We start from the raw sequence: 21,837 nt of genomic DNA on the forward strand, positions 1-21,837 counted from the left end.
TGCTTTTTCAAAGATATTAAACTATTAATTTATATTATCTTTCGACAGTTTTGGAACTATTTTTTAGATATTATTTAGGTTCACGCTATCAGATATTATTCGAAGGGGTAAAGTATTAATCGTGGAAGGCCTTTTATTATTATTCTTATTATAGTCGGATTAAACCTGCGAGGTCGTGTTCGATGCAGGTGTTGTCGTTCCTGGAACTAGTATAGTAAAGGGTTATAAACCACGGTTTCCAGCGGGCGAGTTAGGCGAGTCTGATTCTATAATTAACAATGCGACTTCTTGTAGTTCGGCGAAGTTATATATATTAGACATTAGGAGCAACAAAGTAAAATAAAAACAAGATAAGTATAGTATTTAGTTTTTCTTATAGAACTACTAGAATGTCCTTTGTGTACTTATTTATTTTATTAAGACACTGCGTATATCTAACTTTGTAATCTTTATTATTAACTAGATAATACAGAGCGTCTGGGTGCGAACACCTTTTTATTATCCTAGTAATATAACCGCGTACTGCGATAGGCTTTGCTGGCTAGTAAATACTTTAAGGGAATAGACGTCCTCGCAAGAGCTGGCTAGTAATAAGGAAATATAACCTCCTTAAATTAAAACTCCTAGCTCTGTAGTTTATCACCGAAGTTAGGGCCCTTTAATAACACTAACAATAACTCTTCGCAGTTTGTTTACTACAGGCTTACCTAGGCCTAACTATTTACTAGCTTTACAACCTTAGCAGTACCCAGCGCGCAGCCGGGCTTATAACCTGTTAAGAATCTCGGGGAAGAAGCTATGTTGTGAGGTGCTAGGATAGCAGTAACTAGATAGTATATTAAAACTATCAGTGCGATCTAGTATTGCATGGTAAGTATATTATTCTATCTAGGAGAGAGAGCGTAGATAAACACTTCCTTATATCTACGTGTCCTTTAGCCCCTTAGCCCCTTGCGTGTGATATGTCAGATGGCTTCAGGACTAGGATACCCGAAGGTGCCTTAGGCATCCTGGTTTTCAACATAAATCACAGATTTTTCGTTTTCATCTATAGCCGAAATTTAAGAGCCGAGACATTATTTCCGCATACCACTTCATTTTTTCTTACCAGCTCTTTATGCTTACACGTTTGCCTAAACACCGAGTAGTCGTGGGGGCCAATTAGTTTGAATAGTAACGAGGATCGGTTGAAGATTGATGAACCATCCCCTCATCTTGTCAAGATGGCGAGATGGGATTGAGCACTCGTCACACATTTGAGGTTACGCAGACTTCGACTGATGGGATCTGGATTTATGTTTTCGGAGGGTTTTACATCTGGTGAGTATATCGTACTTCTCTATTTAGAGCCCTGTAGTATATTCAAGTATGAGACGAAAGAGAGCATGTGGAGTGCGAGATGCGCGCTTGTAAGCTTCTATACAGGCCATGCTACTATCTTATTAATGACAGCAAATAAGCAAAATGGTATCCAGTCGTACAACAGTATAAGCATTTCATTCCGTATAGAAGAGTCGCTGGACCACCTAGGCCCACTGCTCGAATAGCATACATTAATTAGGTAGATAACACAAGCGAATATTTATACACATTCAGAGATCTATAGGTAAGTACACTTTATTGCAGAGACTGCAGTAAATGGCTGACAAGAGGCCATTTCCGACACAGTTCTAGTATTCAAACTCCTGTCCCACGAGCTTTTCACTCAGCTTCCATAGCTTTTCGACGCTGTCTGCATTGCATGCATGCTCCTCAACTTCTGCAATGCGGCTATTCTGCAAAAAAGCCGGCGACTTTCTAGGAAGGGTCGGATCCAGAGCAGCTATAAGCGGCGTTGCAGCAATCTGGGTAAACGTCTTGAATCGGGGCTCCTCGAACTCGAAGTCTTTGCCGGTATTACGCTTCATAATGGGAATTATATCACTATAATCTTCAAAATTCAAGTGGCTACCTAGCTGTGTATCGCCGTTGTATCCTGGATGCACAGCCGTTGATGTTATGCCGCGATACTTCAGTCGGTTTGCCAACCCAAACGCAAACAAGATATTAGCTGTCTTAGACTGGCCATACCCCGTCCAGTGGTCATACTCTTTCCCGTCTGAGTAGTTCCAGTCATGGAATCGGAAAGGAGTAATGCGGTAGCCAGAGCTGGTGAGATTGACGACGCGAGGTGCACCGGTTTCGGATAACGCAGCCAGAAGAGCCGGTACGAGAAGATTTGTCAATAGGAAGTGGCCAACGTGATTGGCAGACAGTTGTGCTTCGATACCTTGTTTGTCAATTGTATATTCCTTGATAGCCATGACACCGGCGCTGTTAATAAGGACGTCGATTTTGGGTGCCGCTGTGAGAATTTCTGTGGCAGCCTGCCGCACCGAGTCATGGTCTGTTAGATCCACGTGTACGAATGTTGTTTTCACGTAGCTATCGATGGCTTTGATGCTTTCCAGTACCGGTAAGACCTTCTTTTCTGTCCGCGACGCGATGACGATATGCGCAGGCGAGCCTTTGGCTAGTGAAGTAGCTATTTGACTCCCGATGCTGGGCTGGCCTGCGCCGGTAATGACGAACGTACGGCCCTTGATTTGCGACGAGAAGGTTTCGATAACCTGTTCGCTGGTTGCGGTTGCATCAAATGTCGCCATGATTATCTTGACTTCAGTTGTAGATTCTTTAAACTGGATTGATTGCAATAGTTACTTTTTGATAATGATGAGTTCTGCCTATTGTTGGTTCATGTACCAAGGGTCTTGGTGCTCCTATATAGATACCGATTGTAGATGACAAATAACTTTATTATAAATCGGCAATATATTCCTTTTATTGTCAAACTTCTATACCTGGAGTTAAAGCAAGTGTTTGTCGGACATCGGACTCCTTATGTCCGAAGGAACAGAATCCTTGTATGAACGGGTCGTTTAGATGCTATCAAAACGGAAAGTGATAGAAACATGCAAAATATGAACCATTCTACTTTATAATGCTAAACAAGTAAATTTAATCTCCATCTAATAGGCGAATTGTTTTTGTCTAGGCTTGACATGTTCAAAGTCGCCGAGAAAGGAAACGAGAGCACTATTTCAACAGTGCAGTCGCCCGATTGTCTGAATTTAACGTCATACAGAGACAGATTCATATTCAAGTGTCTATTTAAATGAATCAATATTGAAATTTTGGGCTATTTTTACGAGAATTTGCTTAATAATTTCATCAAGTCAGCAAGCAAAATATTTGCCCTTAGAATCCTTCACTCCTTCCAATACGACTATAGTGAACCATGGCGGAGTAGTATGCCAGTATAAGCCAGTAGTGGCTATGTTAGAGAGTTAGGGTATATGTAGATTAGCTATATTGTACTAATTAAGTATAATATCTAGTGATGGATAATTTTACTAAATATAATGTGCTATATACTCATTATCAAAGTGTTCTCATATTTGAGTTGGGACGAGGAACTAGCTAAGTTTTTACTATAATTCATGTCCTAAAATATGAATACATTAATATACTGTCAACCATAAAATTACGCGTATTCGCAAGTATTGATCCCTCATTGAATTAGGTCTCCAACTAAACTACTAAAACATCTCACGTTTATAAACGCGAGGTAAACAAATGAAGAATGCAAACTAACTCATATAGGAAACATAGGCGATCTGATGATGTTGTATCATCAACAATATTTGACCGAAAAAGGTGCTGAATAATCAAAATTACCATAGTTAATTGTTGACATATACAAAGATCTAGACGATTGAATGATTAATAATTTTTTTTATCAACCTCCCTGTATATCGACAGTAGTGTGTAAAGGGCTGGGCCCTGTTTACCTTCTCGGGCCTATGGTCCCTGTTGTCCCTACTGCCCCTACTGCCCCTACTGTCCCTTTTGGCCCGATTGGCTATTAAAGGTATGGCAATGACTAACTTTTATTACTATTATTCTTCTACATTATACAGCATTTTCAGTCAGAGACTATGCATGCTCTACTTACCCTTCAGGAATGGTAGGATTTGACTGGGTGGTTAGATTCAAATAGATACGTACATAATGGGTAAAATCAAACATGGCTGGGCAATATAACATTCTGGAAGGGAATGTCCTTGAAGGAGTTGAAACGTGCTAAATTCCAGATTTGTGTTTTATTATTTTTTGTCTTTCTCACAGGGATCCTGGAGCCACTTTCTAGTGAGAATCCCGGCTTCCTTTAGGAATTTAATCAGTTGTTCTTGCCCTGCTTTCTTAATAAAAACACAAGGCTAATTTCTATCATTTTGTCCACCGTCTCTATATATCCCTTTCTAAAGTCTCTGTATGTAGAGCATTGAAAAATTCGATGGTATGGCGTTTGGGACTGATTGTTCTGGCATAAGTTGCCCCGATAAGTGTCGTATCTAGACGTTCTAACTAGACAGGATCTGAAATAGCCATGCCCTACTTTCAGCTTGATGATGGTTGACCGTAATGGCTTAGGAATGTGCAGGGGGTTTGACCATTAAGCTATGGAATTAAAGCTCCTGTCTTAATTGCTTTTCTTAACATTTTACTATCTTCATCTTAATCCTCTAGGCACCTCGCTAGCTGCCTTTGGAGATGACTAAGTGAGACCAGACGTTTATAATATTAGTTTGTCCATTCTACCCTATATTTAGCTACTTCGTCAGCTTTGGCGTTACCAAAATTCCCAAGATGGCCTGGAACCCACTAGACATGAATATTAGTATTCTTGTCCTTGATTCTAGTTGCCTATTTAGACATTCTTTAGTTTTTATTCAAAATCGGGGCCTGGTGCTTGAAGCTTTTTTAGTGTTCCTCGGTTGTCTGGGAAGTACATAGATATCAAGGGCTAGGATTTGAATAGCCTTGTATGCTTGCTTTAATGCTTTTTGAATACAAGATATTTCTGCGTCATACACCTCATATCCTTGTCCTAGATTCCATGCCCAGGCTTTTGGTTTGAGATTGACCTGATAGAAAAAATATTCCTTCTCCATTTTGACCGTTGTCCAACTGTGATCCATCTGAATAACTAATTATTTTGTTATATATTACCCTTTTTACACAATACCGCACTTAAAACATCTTATCCCAAACATCCTCTCCAGAATCGAGGGCATTCGCCTCTCTACGGAGCACTTCAGCCCGGAATCTCCGGAACGCCTTTTCAATCCTCTCCTTCCTACTAGGGTCGGATGCAATACTGTTGCTCGCACTTGTAGCACCGGCAAGAAAACCTAAATAAACAAAAGCAGAAAATGTTAGCAGAATGCCTTACAGTACGGCCTTCCGGATAGAACACGTACTAAGCTCTCCTCCCAAGAACAGACCACCCGCGGAAGCAAAGAAGTACGTCGCAAAGTCTCCAAATGTTGTAGGTTTCAACAGCGGCGTGATATCTGGAATCGATTCTGCGTATTCAATTAGAATAGATCCATAATGGAGGGGTGCTCTCAGCTTCTACTTACCCGTCCGTCCATCCGCAAAGACAACCTGTGTGGGTTTTTCCCTTGCCCGAAAGGCCTGGAAGAACGCATGTCGTGTGCTCCTCAGACGAAAAGCGGTATAGAGTCCCAGACCAACACCCACTGCTGATCCAATGGTCGTCCACATAGAAACCCTGGAGGCCGCGGACTTAAGCGCATCGCGGTCGTCGGCTGAGAGGTCGTTCTGGATGTGTTCGTCAGCTAGTTTGGCGAGTTCGTCGCCGCGACGATTACGGATCGTAGAGAAGGATTCAGGCATCTTCATATGGGGTTAAAATATTCGAAGGGATTGTCGTTTGAAGTTCAGCAGACTGGAGGGTTGTTGGTTTCATACGGTGGAGAGCGGTGACGTCATATGAGCTCCAGAAATGTGGATCCAACTTCAGACCAGGATTTCGAGTCACATGACCTCTAAAAACAGGTTAGCCTACCAGCGGCTTGGCAAAGCCATTTTCATCTGGTCAGCTCCCTGTTTAGTTATATGGAAGCTATTTGGGTTATTGTGGATGGATAAGATTAATTAGCAGTGAGAACTTTCTACTCCGTACAGAAGTGGGGTTTTACGTTCTGAGCATAATATCAGTATGGTTCCTTTTGTGAATCTGGTATATAGCGAAGCAGGATGACCTAAGGTTCAATAGCGCAGAACCAGCCAACAACCGCATATTTTTACGAATAGTGGAAGACATTTTGAAATGTGCTTATGTCTCCAACACGCCATGTAACTATCCCCACCCAACTGATTAATAATTGTAAACCCTTAAGGCCCTCAGTTCTCACGACCATATCTGGGCTATCTTGCCGGTTCCTAATACTCTGTCCTATTTTTCCTTAGAATAGGAATAAAGCAAGCATATCCCTTCGTCAGAAAATGACCATAATCAAACCCCTTCCGGCCCATCTTAACAGCCCCAGCCCTATCAAAATTGCTATTGCCCCAGAATACCTCAACGTTCCATATGAAGTCAAGCAATGGCAATTCGGTGACGACCCAGAAACCGGTGCCAAAAGCCCTGTGTTCCTGAAACTCAACGAGAATGACGTGTTCCTGCCCTGGAAGACCCAAACACCGACGTGATCTCCTGGGAATCCGGGGCATGTGTGAGCTACGTGCGATACGTATGCGACAAGACGAACAAAATTGGCCCTGTAAGTGATAAAGAGCAGGATATTGTGGATTTTGAGAAGTGGGAGTACTTCTTGTTGACTACCCCGGGGCTGATGATGGGACAGCTCAACTGGTATGGGTATGTAGATGTGTAGTCACTACAACGCCGTCAAAAATGATGATGCTTTTAAGCGGTACATGGCTCAGAGCTATCGGTGCTATGATGTTCTTGAAGCAGTTGGAGAAGTCCTCAGGTGAGAATATCTTGCCTGGTAAGGTGACTGCTGTTGACTACGATTTTGAACTGTCGGTGAGCCAATATGCCATTGGAGGTTTGACGCTGGATAGGTATCCTGTTATTGCGAAGTGGGCAAAGACGATGGCGGATAGAGAGGAGGTCAAGAAGGCTTATAGCAAGATCGAAGGCTCTGCATAATTTCTGGATTCTATATGTGTGGTTCTTGAGGACACTGTGTATAAACTGAATATCAATGATTACCTCGTGGTGTGTCTGTGAGATAATGCATTGCATAGTCCATGGAGTAGAATTCATAAACTCACAGGCTGTCTATAATTTAAATATGAGGAACTATAGGCCAGGATAAGCGTGAAGCAAGGATTAAGAACCAGAAGGTGCATCTAGTTTGGCATTGGTAAGAAGAGTAGAGAATTGTATTGAACGTGGCAGTATGCACAGGTTATGAGGTGAGAAACAAATTATTTATTACATATTCTAATCTAACAATATATTACATCTTCCTCTGTAGTGGCTTTTCCCTAACACCAACAATCATAAACTTATTAACTATCAGGCTAGGACTCTTACCCCCTGGTGAATATCCTTCTCAACCAACCCCCAACACATAAAGCACATACGGAATAGACACCGTCCCGGCTCCAATAAACGCCATCAACCACGATGCCCACTAAAATCCCCCAATCATAGCGTTGTGAACAGCGGAAATGCTTCTCCACATCACTTCTCAGGAAAACTTTCACTGCCAGCACAGACGCAGTATACATCTGATAAGAATCGATGATTTCATTAATCACAACGTGGTAGCAAAGCACCACTCCGAAGCCGAACGCAATTCCTGACAGGCTCCACCCAAATAATATGCTTGAAGGCGGTCGCGCCGAGAAGGTAGGACGCGATAGGCATAAAAGTGGTGCCAATTAGCGCAGCAATCAGTCGGTCTTCTGGTATCGGGGGGCGAATTTTATAGATTTTTTTTGAACTGACTTTCGATGAGAGGAGTCAGGAGAATGGAGAATCCGCCTCCAATGAGAATAGGAATGAACAGGTGTCCAATCTGGCCGTCGTTATAGGTAACCGTAGAGCTTTCCGACGATGACGGGGTATGCGAAGAAAAACGCATACAACATGGAGTAGATCAGCACAATATACATGCACATGATGTTGACGACAGGCCCAGTCATGATCATGCTGATAGGACGGATGAGATTCGTAGGTAGGATGTCCTGGAATGTAGGCTTATTTTCTCCTGCTCGGTGATGATGTTTTGGTTGCCTGTGGACTTGCGCTGTGCCGCAGCGCGACGTGTCAGAATGACTGGTGCATAAGTCTCAGGGATAAGCCCGACAAGAATAAGCATAAAACCTGCGAAAGCGAGCTTCACCCAGAAGAATACATTGAGATGACCTGTGCCAACGTTTATCCAGCCAGTGACGATGGGTCTGATGGCGGGCCCGCAGCATGGCGCTGCTGCGAAGTAGGCGATTGCCATGCCGCGTTCCGCGATGGACCAGATATCCGCGAGGGTACTTCCAGCGAGGAGAGACCGGAACTCGAAAATACACCGCAGAGGAAGTGACAGACGAGGAGGCCGCCAACGCTGGGCGTCAAGGCCCTCAGAATGTTGAAGATTACATACAGGCCTAGAAAGATGATTGATATAGTAGTCGACGACCGATGAACTCAGACGAGGGGGACCAGAGGATTTGCCCAACCCGAATCCACAGACCATAATTGAGCAGGTTAGAATGGCGACTCCGAGGGATACTTTGTCTTCGATGAGACCTAGTCCGCCGGTAACGATTGACGAGCCGCATGTTATGTAGACGTCTAGCACAGACGTAACCATGGTGATGTACCACTGTATAGACGTGACCGGTTCATTGGGTTTTCTGGGTCACTGATAGTGAACGTTACGAATTCAACTGGTACAGAGGGGGCTTTTCGATGTCGTTTTCGCTGGAGTGATTCGGCGTGTTTGCTCCTGATGCTCTGCCTCGGATCTGCTGGAGGATGCGTTCGGGAACTCCGCTGTTGGATTCAAATGTATATTATTCGGGGAATGCAGGATCTGCCTGTCACCCAACGTCGGGATAGTTGATTTCCACTAGTGGGGGGTTCTCTGAGAGTCCCAGATTTTGCAGTCTTTCACGGGTTTCGATGAGGAGGGAGATCATGTTGTCGTGATTCAGTCTTGAGACAGCCGGTATTGTTTGCCTCATTTTGAGCAATACTGATGCTTTTAATTAAAGAGGGGAAAGCTCCAAATTGAATGAAAAACCTGTGAATGTATACATTAGTATTGAAGAATGAGAGGCATCCAAGCTATATATAGTCTCTCAGGTAGATATAAAGCCGATCGTCGCCGGAATCCTTCATGGCACGGCCTGGCTCTATCTACAAACCACCACGGTTCCTGAAAGCCGCTTAAGCCATCAGATAAGAACGAGATATCAGACCTTGGGACCATCATGGTTGTCCCACTCGGGACATAACTGGCCCACTTGCTGTTTGTTTATACTGTCCGGTTGCCTGAACAGCTTATGCTAACCGCAGGTGATTGAGATTCTTTCCTCTCATTGAAGTTGCCCCTACAATATACATTAGGAACCCCTTTAAAAACAATAACAGGAAGCTGATAGGCGGGAGATACACCAGATCATAATACCACATTCGATTGTATTGCAATTGAGCTATATTATCATCTACAGGTACATCTAGGGAAAATACAACGGTCGATCTCGCGTCATGGATGAAAAAATGAAAAAGGACGAAAAATTTTCACTCGCCCGAGAAGATTGATATGCTAATCAGGTAATTCTGAAGTCATAAACAACGGTAGGAACTTGGTGCCGAGATTATACTGAAGTATACGCACTCAATCTGGTTGACCGTTTGGGGACACATTAATTACCTCAATAAGTCACATGGACTTCTAGGGATAAGTAGGGGGTTGGATATCATTTCAATGCCTGATGAAGTCATTTGAGTTCAGTGTCTAGTACTTCTGTCGATGTGCATGACCAATTTCTACTGAGCCAAACAAAACAGGAGAAATAATATGGACAAAGACGTACAAATTTCATTGTATATAATACTTAGTTAATATTATTCTAATACTATCGATGGCACCCTCGAAAAAGAAATACTGGTATAGAATTATTGTAATAAGTGTACAAGTCCCGTTCATGGGAATGAGAAAGACCTTGCCAGCTGAGTCTTGAATTTTCCATAAATGCCAGGCGTTCCACTTCTTTCCGCTTTGCCATATGGAACCAATACTCTGGGTTCCCTTCGGCTTGAGGTAGGAGGAATTCCACTTCGTAACTGCACCGTGTAGCTAATCGCCGTTATTAAACGTGTGTTCAAAATCACTTTGCCACTCGGGCCAGCTCTGAGTAGTTCACATGCGCGAGAGGTTTTGCGGTTTCAAGAATTCGAACACACCAAACACCCTGACTCTCCCACAGTCCCAGGGTAGAGTTTAAGAGCGTGAGAAGAAGCTCAAAGTATAATGATCATCCTCAACAGCCTCGTATGCCTATATCTCAAAGTCTTAATTGCCAAGTACAAAGTACAGCTTAAGTATACCCAACATGCATGGAATTTCCAGCGAGGGCGCCTCTTCTATCTGCATAATGCTTTACTTCGAAGGGATATTCGGCCAATGCACCTCCCGTATAAGGCATAGTTCTAGAGAGTGCGTACAGTTTTCCTAGGCTGGTGGCTAATTTCATTCTCCTTTCGATCTAAGACATCAGAGCTACGTCGTATGAAATGATGTCGACATGCTTACTTGTACTGTAGAAAATGTTTCGTTGCTAAACGATCTTGATCTAGAAATCCCGAAATCCTACAAGGTCTTTTGCGTTACCACGAAGGTAGAATATCTGTATATTATCCAGGGCATTTACTGTCAGGAAAGCTGACGCAACCCTTTTTTAAACGTTATATCAAGGTCTTCCCGATTAGCAAGAGGACAATGGGTAAACTCCATCTATTGACTCCTACTTGTTCAGCTGTGTAAAATAAAAGACCGGCTGACTCTCTCTAACAGGTTTTAAGACATACCTAGTCGTTGTGGAGAAACCCACTTCGTAAATATATTTTTCTCCTAACCACTATATGAGGTCAACCATTTCTTATGTGGCGAAAACTAGCCGCCATTTTCGATTGGTATTCAGGCCGCTGCATGCTTATTGCCATATGATAGATCATCAGAATCTTACCATGAATAATCCTCAAATGGAGCATTCTTGGATTTGGGCAGCTGTATAATATTTCTCTTAGTCAATTATCCACTGACCAGAGTGCCCATCTATTTAGGAGCGATTAACATGCAATTTACCTATGGTGATATCTCTGCATACCACTTTGGAAACTACAAAAATGTCTAATGTGTTAGATAGTTGAAATTACAGCTGGATTACTCCAGACCATGACAAAAGCCCAGGAAGCTGCTGAAGGCTATAGATAAAGCTTCCAACCTCTCTCAAAAATTCCAATCGCGCAACCACAAACACATCCTTTTTCGCTTTTTACCAAACTTGAAGAATTGCTATATATCCATATACTAAGCACTGGCATGCGCTTCACAACTGTCCTCTTGATCGGCCTTGCATTATTGGCTCTTCAAGCACTTCCCCCTACCCGGGTACAGATTCTGCGAACAATAACTGTGGCTACCGCAATGGCAGCTGCTACGAAAACTACTGCAAACGGCAAGACAACCCGGACCGCATTACTTGCACTGGGGTAAGAGATAAATCACAATTCACAGATAAATACAACAGAAGACTAGGCTGACTACTTCTTACTCCATTAAGGGCGCATACAAGGGCTGCCCATGTGGTATGACTGTGGCAGTAATGTTGGACCGTGCAATGAAATCGGTGTAATGGTAGGGTAGATGTACCTATAACTATCTTGGCTGTTCTTGCCTTTAATAAAAACACCTCTAGACTCGTGTGACAATACCAGTTATTTTCTAGTATGATAGAGTACTCCACGTTGACTGTTTAATGTTGGACTTTGTGTACTTCAGCAGGATAGATACTTTGTCTGAACCTCAAGATATACTCTCATTTACGCTACCAATTCTCTTCCTGTAGCAGTTTGATCATACCATAGGCTCCAGAGCCCTAGTCTTCGTCAACTGGGCCATCATACGCTGATAGAACCTTCCCTGGGAGCCATTAAAATAGCATAGTAGTCTTTATTCTCGTCCTGTGACATCTCCCTTAATTGAAAGCAATCTACGATAGACTGTCCGGAAGCACTGGAGCAGGGTTAATATAGACGAATTCAATTTACATTCCCTAGAATCGGCTAAACAACGGTCAGAAACAATAATATTACATCCAATCCAAATACAAAACCCCGGAGTGATACATGTTGTTCCCGTGTTGTCCTCTCCATTCGAAGCGCCTTCCAAGTGTCAGGACTGGCAGCAGACTTATTACTAGAAAGACAATGCCATCTGATCTCTGTGACCCACTGGGTTAGGAGTTGTCAAACATAATTGGAAATTCTGCAGAGCTGTCGGATGAAGAATATAGTACTTAGTGGGACGATCATGGTTCCCATACGGAAGGACTTTGCTAGAATTATGTTCTTTCCATCTAGGTGGTCAGACACCTTCCTCTTATATTTCTCTTGTGCTTGGCACATCCCTATATTTATCTCCCTTCGCCACAGAAAATCTGCGACTACTTTAACAGCTCCGTCGCAAGGACCCGTGAGACAAAAAGGCCCTAATTTTTTAAATCTCTTATCTAAAAGTGTATTCTATTATTGACATTGTCTTTCTTTTGCCATCTAGTACTAGGCTGGGACCAAACAACTGCCGTCATTGCAGAAATATGCAAAACGGAGTCGTAAGTCAACCATCGCGGATTCACTCTTGAAAAGGCTTTGTAGCTTATACGCAGACATAGGATAGTAGTACCTCACCAGAGACTCCAAGCACACGAAGTTGCTCACGCACTGAAAGCGAATTGTCGAGAGAATGGAATAATTTTAATCGTTATACCTTCCAACAATCGCCTTCCTCTCAGCAATTGTACATCTTTCAGCAATTGCCTATCACTCAGGTTTCGCACGTCTCTCGGCAATCCCACGCCAACTCGCAGCGACCGCGCAGTCTAGTGCTAGATAATCAACCCAGGACACCTTGGTCACGTGCTCTACAGGGTAGTGCTGATATCGTGGAAGATATGAGAAGGATTCAGCTCGCAGAGCAGATTCAGGACGCAGATCAGAGTCAGGAATTATTACAATGGAAAAGCGTATTTGAACGATACTACGGCATCAAAGTCGAAGACTGCCAAGCACGAGGCCTAGACTCTAATCTTCGATTAATAGCAATACTCAACTGGACTGCAACTTCGCTTATGCAGCCCTGGACTATGCCACGTCGTGCGCAGGAAATCATCGACAACAGGGACAGCGTACTTGATGCGTGGTTGAGCAGACCTGTGTCTCCTTTTGAGCCAAATCGCTATACTGGGATAGCCAATGGAGTGTTAAGTGGTTATATTGAGATGGCCAATAGAGCGGTAGATGATAATACAGGGATAGGCAATGGTTATCCAAACTTCCCTCCATATTAGAATTATTACTGGAGAAACACACCTAGGTAAAATTTTAATTTGACTATATATCACTAAACCAACGCAAGTCTGGAATACGTGAGAGTATGGCAAGCTGTAGATAAACAGAAACAATTTGAAGACTGCGCTAAGTATCCTAAGCCCAGGCTGACATCAACACAGTAATAATGTCAGATCTTAATAGCAAATCTTTTCTGTTATCCATGGTATCTTATGTATTAGATGTCTAAGGCACAGTTCCACGCTCTGCTCAGGTTCGTTCACGTTCAGTTCTTATGCCTTATTGTATTACGCTCTATATCGGGCTTCTCAGTGAGTGTTTGCAGCCAATTCCAGAGAAAATTATTAGATAAGAGATGATAATATCAGATAGAAAAGCCAATGACTAGTATTTTTTTTCCCGGTCGATGACAGTCGAGACATTCCTATCCCCGGACAGCCGGCAGAAGCTCTAATAACTTCAAATGGAACTATCTTCTACGACTGACGAAGCTATATGTTGGTTCTACGAGATCGGCTAATGATATTTGCCTATGGTCCATGCGCTTAGAGGCTATTTCCTTATATACATTTGCTGTTTTCATGCAACCCATTTTATTGGGTTCGCATCTCCAGTATAAAATGGATATAATGCTATAACAAGGAAAACAGTGATATACAGAACTGTATATATTTGATTAGTCTGACACACCCAAAATATGGACAATTAATATGGCCAGATCAGAAATGTCAGACTGTAAACGAAGTCGTTTATTAAGGTCTTTTATCGCAAATTGGCCTTCTTGACTCTTTAGACCAAGCGCTCTACTGTATAATTTTGTTCGGTGTTATAGTCCCTGTATACCTCTGTATTAGATAATGCCTTGCTAAAATAAATATGGCTTGCACATTACAATCTCCTGCAGTAAAAAGATCCATCCAGACAAGACTACCTAGTATACGCATCTTAACCTTATATCTAATGTTATACTTCACCTTTAGATTTTTCATGATCTATGGTACATGCACAGCTATAATGTGCCCCTCGAAATCACCAGGATGCTAGTTTCTGTATGAAATAGCGTAATCGGGATCCATATAGGATTCGAAACCGTCGCGCTCAACAGCTAGAAAATACTCTTTCTCTATTTTGCTGCGCTCTTTTTAGTATCCTTGATCTCCCAGAAGTGCCTGTAAAGTCAGAATAATCTCGGTCAACGCAGCGGGCGGCTCAGACCTACTTTGCTGCTGATTCAAAATCACCCTCTGCAAATCTACGATTCCTCTTGTCAATACAATAATTATTTAACAGCCTAATAGCCTCGGCCCCTTCACATCAATCCCAAAGTCGAATATATATATCCTTCTCTAACTTTTTTAAACTCCGCCCATTTCTCGGAAGCATAATATGCAAGCCGGTACATAACCAGCCCGGGGGACCGCATCGTCATCCCGTGCGATATCTGCGTGGTTCTGATAAGACATGTGCTTAATCACACCTTCACCTCCACTCGGCTTGGCGGTGACGACCATTTCCGACCTTACTTGTGCCCTCTGCATTCTGGGTCTCCATCACAGAGAGGGATATAGCTTCCGGGGTCCCCTCCTTTGTTTTTGGTTCAGGCGAACTAGATCTCATGCCCTGAGTACGTTGTGAGCCTGGCAAAGTTGACCTTGCTCAGATAGGTTCTGGGACGCACACCCACATCAAGATTCTTCAGCCGGGAAAGGCGTTCGCCTTGTACACGGCCCATGCGAGTTCCTGTGTATAAGAAATCACCCAATAATAAGTAGAGCTAACTCTCGTTTCATACTTTATACGAATAAACTCCTCTAGTTGAATGAGTTGCGAAGGCTGCTTGGGGCTTACGTGTGGTTCAGATACTCAAAAACAGTAAGGGGAGCAGAAATTTAATCAACAGCATGCCCGAATCGCTCAGGATTGTAGAGATCTCTCTCATTCCACCGACGTTCCGAGAAAGTATTTAACCCTTCCAAATTAGACGCTTCAGTTCGCGAATAGTTACCGGCATATTAAACGTCAAGGACGGGTCTGTTGGTCTTAGGCCAATTTCCAAGATTTGCTGTAGCCGGGTCAGACTGCCCGAGATCCATGGAGCCGAGCCCTCGATTGGGTTACATAGCAGAAATTTTTGAAATGATGTGGGAAGTTGAAAGGTCGTTTTCTTGCCATTGGGCAGCACACCATTTGTTACAAAAATATCATAAAATCTCCATGACATGGAATAGACCCATCACCTGATCGTCTTATCAGATTAGCTCCCGTCAGTTTACAAAATGAAAATGCGATCGTAGATCTGCCATCTAACTGATAAAAAGTTACCCAGTGAAATCGTGTGAGTGGAGAAAGTCCTATAAGCTCTCGTGCATCAACCTGGACTTTTCCTGGACGATACCATTCGTCCCGGGTGTACTCGGAGTTCGCACGGTTGGTTTCGGTTCTACGGGTGGAGCGGCGAATATTCCTCTTTAGGACCTCCATTTTGTGGAGGCATACCAAAGTCCAACTACCCCGGAATGGCGCGCATATCAAAGAAAAATAGTCATGAGAGCGGCTGGCAAGCGATTGAATACACGGCGGGCTCTTAGTGCCATATTTGTGGCTATGGAGAAGAAAAAATTAGTGGCGTGAGGTTTCTCCTAAAACTGGATATTGTCATGATCTCCCCGTCCGCCATTGGCTATTCCGGATATGGTAAGGCGACCTATTGGATGTTTTGCATTATACCAAAGACAGGTAGTTGTTTGATTTTCTGGGGGGTTTGAATTGATGGTATTCAGAAGGATATTCTGCCCAACCCCTATATGAGATATTGGGTACATATTCACATGATGTCCCGATCTGGACTAGTTTATTCTGACAGTAGTGTACTATCTCGGGCTTGGCACAACTAAAGTGGCAGTAAACACTCTGGGAACTTCAAGATATCCAAGGAAAATCATCTTTTAGCTTGGCTAAATAATCAAAATACCATGCCAAAGAAGACATCGTTATATGCAGACATGGGCCTCTTCCCTAGGGTCACCTAACACTTGCACCATCAATTCCACGCGGAGACAATGCTAGTACAATATTCGAGGCTGGTAAGGCACTAGTAATTGATATTTTGAGACCCTAAATTGTTAACAAAACCTTGGATTCGTAGCCTTTACCACTATGACTTAATGTAGTAAGTAGATAATAGTTTTATAACACGGTGCGCTGCGACACTAACACCAAATAGAAATGTTAGTAATTTCCCCCCATCCAATGGTTCTATAGGGCCACCGGAAGTAAAAGGCTCATGCAACTAGAAGACGTAGCAGATATTTGGTCCTAAAGCCCCGCGAACCAAGCCCTAGTACCTACTAATTTCAGTAGTGTAACATCTCCCCATTGTACGGCCATTTAAAACCCCTCTTTTACCCCGTGAGTCACAACAATTATGCAGCTACTTCCATGATGGGATAACAGCCAAGTCAAAGACCTTGGTGTCTGTCGGCATCTCCCGGATTGTCATGATTACTCCGTTGGGCTTCGGGCTTACTCCGTACTCCGTACAGCTCGGTGTAGCCTCGTAGGTCTGCTTTTTATTTTTTAAATATCTTCTCTAATATACCTCTACCCCTATACTCACGGTCGAATTCTATATAAAGCGTAATCCCTGGTTATATATCCAATTCGATCCCTAAAATCCTAAACGGAGCCCAGTATAGGGGGCTATCGAGGACTCGTAACCATAATACAAGGACAAAAATAGTACTACCTAAATAATACTTGCCTTAAGAGCTCGTTATGTCAGGGTCTTAGGAAATTTTTCTGGTACACGCTAAACCGCAACCTGGCTACTTTAGCCTCATCAGGGTGGGGCTGCTAAATGAAGCTTGTGATTGCTATGTTACATTGAGAAGGTTCCGGCGTTTAACGGTATGGTAGGAAGAGTCTACTTAGTAAAAGTACCATCCTCGGCTTATAAGGGGCGCTTGGGTACCGTGCCCTGCTCTGCTTAGTTTCTTTGTTTGATTCTGCCAACACAAATTTATACTCTCTTAGTTTTTATTGTGTTCTTTAAGCGCAATGCAGTGCTGAGATACAGAAATACAGAATCACAAAGCACGTTATCTAAATAGTATCATTATACACAAAATTATCACACAAACCTCAGACCATAAGGATTAAGAGAACAATCAACATGCATTCCACCCTTTTTCTCACCTTCGCCGCAGCCCTAACTGGCCTCGTCTCAGCAGACGACAAATCAACTACGGTCCCCTACTTCGGAGCAGTTATCGGCCTCACACAACCAACCTATTCTGGCACGGTCGGCAGCGTAGCAGGTATCAACGCGAAAGCAACAACCTATCACATCAGCTGCGAGAAGGACGCGCCCAAGTCCCTCTGCCAAATCGATAAGCCCTGGACCATGATCCAGGGCGAGGAGACCTACAGTCTGACGGGTGTTTACACGGCCTGGAGCTCGAAGTCCAATGCAGTCACTGCTACCCACATGTCTGCATGCTCATTCAAGCATTTCTCTGAGTCTGCCTCTTGTTCCATGAGTGTCGGGGTGACGGGTACCCAGGGTGGTGGGAAATGGTCGAGTTCTACGTCCACTAAGACAAGTATTGCTAGTGATAAGGTTACGCGTTATGGATTGAAGGTTACGGGAGGGTTGGAGTCGTTCACGAAGCCGCAGGCTACAGAATCACCTGGTGCTGCTGCTGCTGTTGGACCTGTGAACGCTAAGGCCGTTGTTACGGGTATGCCGTTGGCTGGGGCGGCCGCTGTTGCTGTTGCTGCTATGTTTTAATACTGTCATGTTATGGTTAATATGGGTGGATTTTAACTGATTATTTTTATGTTGATATTTTTGTATACACCTACACAAAGTACGTTTGCTCTGCCTAGTAACTATAGCTTTCCTTATTATCTGCCACTTCAATAATGGCTGAAAAATTCAGAAATCCTTACTCCAGTTTCCCCAATATCTTACGGTAGCCTATGCTCCTCTTGTCTTCGAGATTCCCGGCAGGAGCTTCGATCTTTCCGGACACTAACTGTAGCTAGAAGGACAGCTATCAATGCAAGAGATATAGTGTACAGCTTTGTGGTGGATGTTGGTTATTGAAGCTTCGGTGCCGTCGATACTGGACATAGACAAAAGATCTTTCAAGAGGTATACGTACATATCCTTGCATGAAATCTGCAGTATCTGCCACTACTCGTACTCAAATCCAGTCGCACCATCGGTACCAGGGCATGTGGAGCTAGGAACAAGGCGAGAATGAATCACATATGTACGTCTTCAGCGTGTGTGTAGTAATATTGTCTTCAAGCGCCACGTTCTAACATGGTTTATCAACTATAACAGGTTTTGATTTTTCATATACCCTATTGTTAACTAATATACTTAGATATTAGTCATCGTGCATAGCGTCATGCATAACGTCAGGCATGGTCAATACACACGAATAAGAACATACAACACGAAAATTTACGGAAATTCTCTGAGACTAGAGCTGATCATCTTTGTGACTAGCCGAACTGTCAGATTTGGCAACGGATTATATTGTCCTCCATCTGTGTTCTGGACAGCGAGGTAATATTGTTTCACTACTCGATTCTTGCCAGGGTTCGCGTGCATTCCAACTATTGTCCATCAAGTAGAAACGAAACAAGAATTAAAAAGTCAACCTGCTTCTATTGACTGAGTGGTTCATTTAAAAAGTCTATTTCGGGTAGCATATTCCATGGGCTACACAAGCACGTCTAGCCAGAATTTACGACTTTAAGTTGATATTAGCACTATGCATTCTCCGGCCTAATGGTACGACAGGCAATTTCGGAGCCCTGTCTCCTTGTCATCCAAGTAGGTCTTCTTATTAGTCCAGAATCCAGCTGATTCTGTGTATTTCGCTTCTTCAGCGCCACATTGAAGCGAGTAAACTTGGAAGTCCATGGAAGAATATCGTGCTCAAGTTCAGCTATTCACAGATGCTATATTTGATTTGACGTTACTGCATATCAACATCCTCTGAGTCATCCACAGCGGCGTCTAACTCGTTCAAAAGCCATTGTGAGAGAGGGAGTCTGCCGGCTAAATTTCCCTTGCACACCCAGGATACGAATGCTGGCCATATGCGTGAGGATATCCAGTTTCGCCATTTCGGCCTTCAAACCGCGGGACCCAAAGATGTCTTTGTTCGCTTAACGGATATAAGAATCTGTATGGCTTATAAAACATCATGGCTCCCGAGATTCCCGAGCCCATTCACTGCTCCACCAATCCGGCAGAGTGAAATTAGTAGCGGGACGGATTTAAGAATGCCACCCGTTGTATCGAGGACCTATAGCGGTGGTCTACTGGATATGACCTTGCTTAACTGGTCAAGGCGAAAAAGGATTCTTGAAGGTGAAGATGGGGCATAGGCGCAAATGAAGGCAGAGTCGAATAAGGTTCAATCGCGAAGATGGCGATTGACTTGTTTCGTTGACCCGATGCTGGACCTGCGATGGCATTCAATTCTTGTCCTGAACCCATCTGCTGCATATGGTGGAGAGTCGGAGTTGCTTGCTGAGCCAGTGGTATTTAATACAATAGGTCTGGCCGATAGATTCTTGTGCTCACTGTCGGAGTAATAGCCTGTCGACCATAAAAAATACGCGTATTCGCAAGTATCGATCCTTCATAGAATTAAGTCTCTAATTCAACTAGACTACCAAAACATCTCGCTTAATAAAGGCGAGGTAAACAAATGAAGAATGTAAACTAACCCATATAGGAAATATACGCGATCCGATGATGTTGCACCATCAAAAACATTTGGTCGAGAAAGGTGCTGAATAATCAATATTATCATAAGTTAATTGTCAACATAACCCAGATTCTCAAATACATTCTCTAATTTCTCCCCAGCCATGATGTTATTGAGGATGGTTGATGCTTGCACGTTGTTTGTCAAAGCCATCCTTAGTACTGATAAACCATCGGGACTCCGATCGGTGGTACCTGCTGGAAAACAGTCAGCCACCACGTCACCAAAAAGAAATGGAAATAAAATACGGAGGTGTGTTTCAAATGTCATGAGCGACGCTAAAAGTCTTGGCTGTAATGCCATCGTACCGATACCCATACTAACTTGTATGGCCAAATAGACATGGCATTCCAGGTGCAGACAGATTATTATACAAAAAATGAAGCTATTTAGACCCGAAAAAGTAAGACTTTCTTCCTTCCTCTAAAAGAGAGGACCCTCTCCAAGTTCTTTTCGCTTTGATAAGTGACCCCGTAGCCGTGTATCTTTAAAATCACGGTTATCCTTGCCTGTACGGCCTTCTTGGTATTCATTGCCTCCTTCAAGCTCTATAATAGCCTGTATGTGGCGTACCAACTGCTCAATCCAGTGCTGTATATCCTCTTAAGGCATCTTATTCCAAGCGGCTATCCAAGCTAATTCTGCTGTTTTATTATCTCTTGGAGCCCCTCTTGAGGTTGTTCGATGCTTAAGGTATCCCCACGCACATTCAATTGCATTTAAATCAGGAGAATTCCCTGGCCAATCCAGAATTTGTTGCACATTATAAATGTCATATACTGTATGTTGAAAGTAATGGCGATGAGCAGGTGCTCCATCCTCTAATACAGTAGTATTTGGACGCTTAATCATACATTCTTTTGCAAAGGGGATTAGTTTGGGCACAAGAACTTCCTATAAAAAAAAGAAATATGTTAGATATTGCGTAGAAACTTATAAAGAAAAAAGATAAAACCTTATAATATCAATACCAGTCAATTCCACCCTTTGAATCTCTTTCTAAGCGGCCGGTTTTCTTGGCAAACTGCCATACTGGCTTTCTACCTGGAGTTTTGCCTTCACGAAGTTTTATTCGAGACATTGTTTGGTAAGCTCCTATTCTTCTTTTTTTAAAGGCTCTAACTCCTTGTTCAAAGCTTTAATCTCCTTTGTTGCCTTCTGCTTTTGTTTTGTTGTGTAGTTTCAGGCTTCCATATATAAATAGGGCCTTTTTATTATTATAAGAAAAACAGCCCTATACCATAAAATCAGAGTTTCCTTTCCAGCGGCGGCGTATGCAAGATAATTCACAAACCTTATTTTTTATATGCTATATTCTTAAGCCTCCGCGCCGCTGACCAAGAGAAACAAAGGTTTTATCTATAAAAATCACATTTTTCCATTCTTCGAGCGTCCAATCTTTATATGCAAGGCAAAACTCTAAGCATTTTTTTTTTGTTCGTCAGTAAGGCCAGGTTTAGTAGTAGGTTTAACAGAATAAAAGCCCAATCGAGTAAGAATATGCCAAACAAAGGAGGAAGAAATAGAAGCTTTAAATATAAGGATCTCACAAGATTTTTTCACGTCCATTCCGGTCCTTCTTAA

At 42.9% G+C, this 21,837-nt stretch overlaps 5 protein-coding genes across 5 annotated transcripts; 2 read left to right on the forward strand and 3 right to left on the reverse strand.

The window, feature by feature from the left end:
• Window positions 1-1,670: 1,670 nt before the first annotated feature.
• On the reverse strand, window positions 1,671-2,645 carry ATNIH1004_000121 (uncharacterized protein; the record flags this gene model as incomplete). Its single annotated transcript, XM_033564847.1, has 1 exon — window positions 1,671-2,645. The coding sequence occupies one exon, from the start codon at window positions 2,643-2,645 to the stop codon at window positions 1,671-1,673; it is 975 nt and encodes a 324-aa protein (XP_033430604.1).
• Window positions 2,646-5,073: 2,428 nt separating this feature from the next.
• Window positions 5,074-5,748, reverse strand: ATNIH1004_000122 (uncharacterized protein; the record flags this gene model as incomplete). The annotated part of the gene is made up of 3 exons (XM_033564848.1): window positions 5,074-5,234; window positions 5,304-5,408; window positions 5,466-5,748. 3 exons carry the CDS (start codon window positions 5,746-5,748, stop codon window positions 5,074-5,076), a joined length of 549 nt encoding a protein of 182 aa, XP_033430605.1.
• Window positions 5,749-6,354: 606 nt separating this feature from the next.
• Window positions 6,355-7,027, forward strand: ATNIH1004_000123 (uncharacterized protein; the record flags this gene model as incomplete). The annotated part of the gene is made up of 3 exons (XM_033564849.1): window positions 6,355-6,557; window positions 6,638-6,730; window positions 6,799-7,027. 3 exons carry the CDS (start codon window positions 6,355-6,357, stop codon window positions 7,025-7,027), a joined length of 525 nt encoding a protein of 174 aa, XP_033430606.1.
• A 1,006-nt stretch (window positions 7,028-8,033) lies between these two features.
• ATNIH1004_000124 (uncharacterized protein) lies at window positions 8,034-8,696 on the reverse strand (the record flags this gene model as incomplete). Its single annotated transcript, XM_033564850.1, has 1 exon — window positions 8,034-8,696. The coding sequence occupies one exon, from the start codon at window positions 8,694-8,696 to the stop codon at window positions 8,034-8,036; it is 663 nt and encodes a 220-aa protein (XP_033430607.1).
• An 8,934-nt stretch (window positions 8,697-17,630) lies between these two features.
• Window positions 17,631-18,248, forward strand: ATNIH1004_000125 (uncharacterized protein; the record flags this gene model as incomplete). Its single annotated transcript, XM_033564851.1, has 1 exon — window positions 17,631-18,248. One exon carries the CDS (start codon window positions 17,631-17,633, stop codon window positions 18,246-18,248), a length of 618 nt encoding a protein of 205 aa, XP_033430608.1.
• Window positions 18,249-21,837: the final 3,589 nt, after the last annotated feature.

Source organism: Aspergillus tanneri, assembly GCF_003426965.1.
Source record: "Aspergillus tanneri strain NIH1004 chromosome Unknown AapTan_2_pilon_pilon_pilon, whole genome shotgun sequence".
NCBI lineage: Eukaryota > Fungi > Ascomycota > Eurotiomycetes > Eurotiales > Aspergillaceae > Aspergillus > Aspergillus tanneri.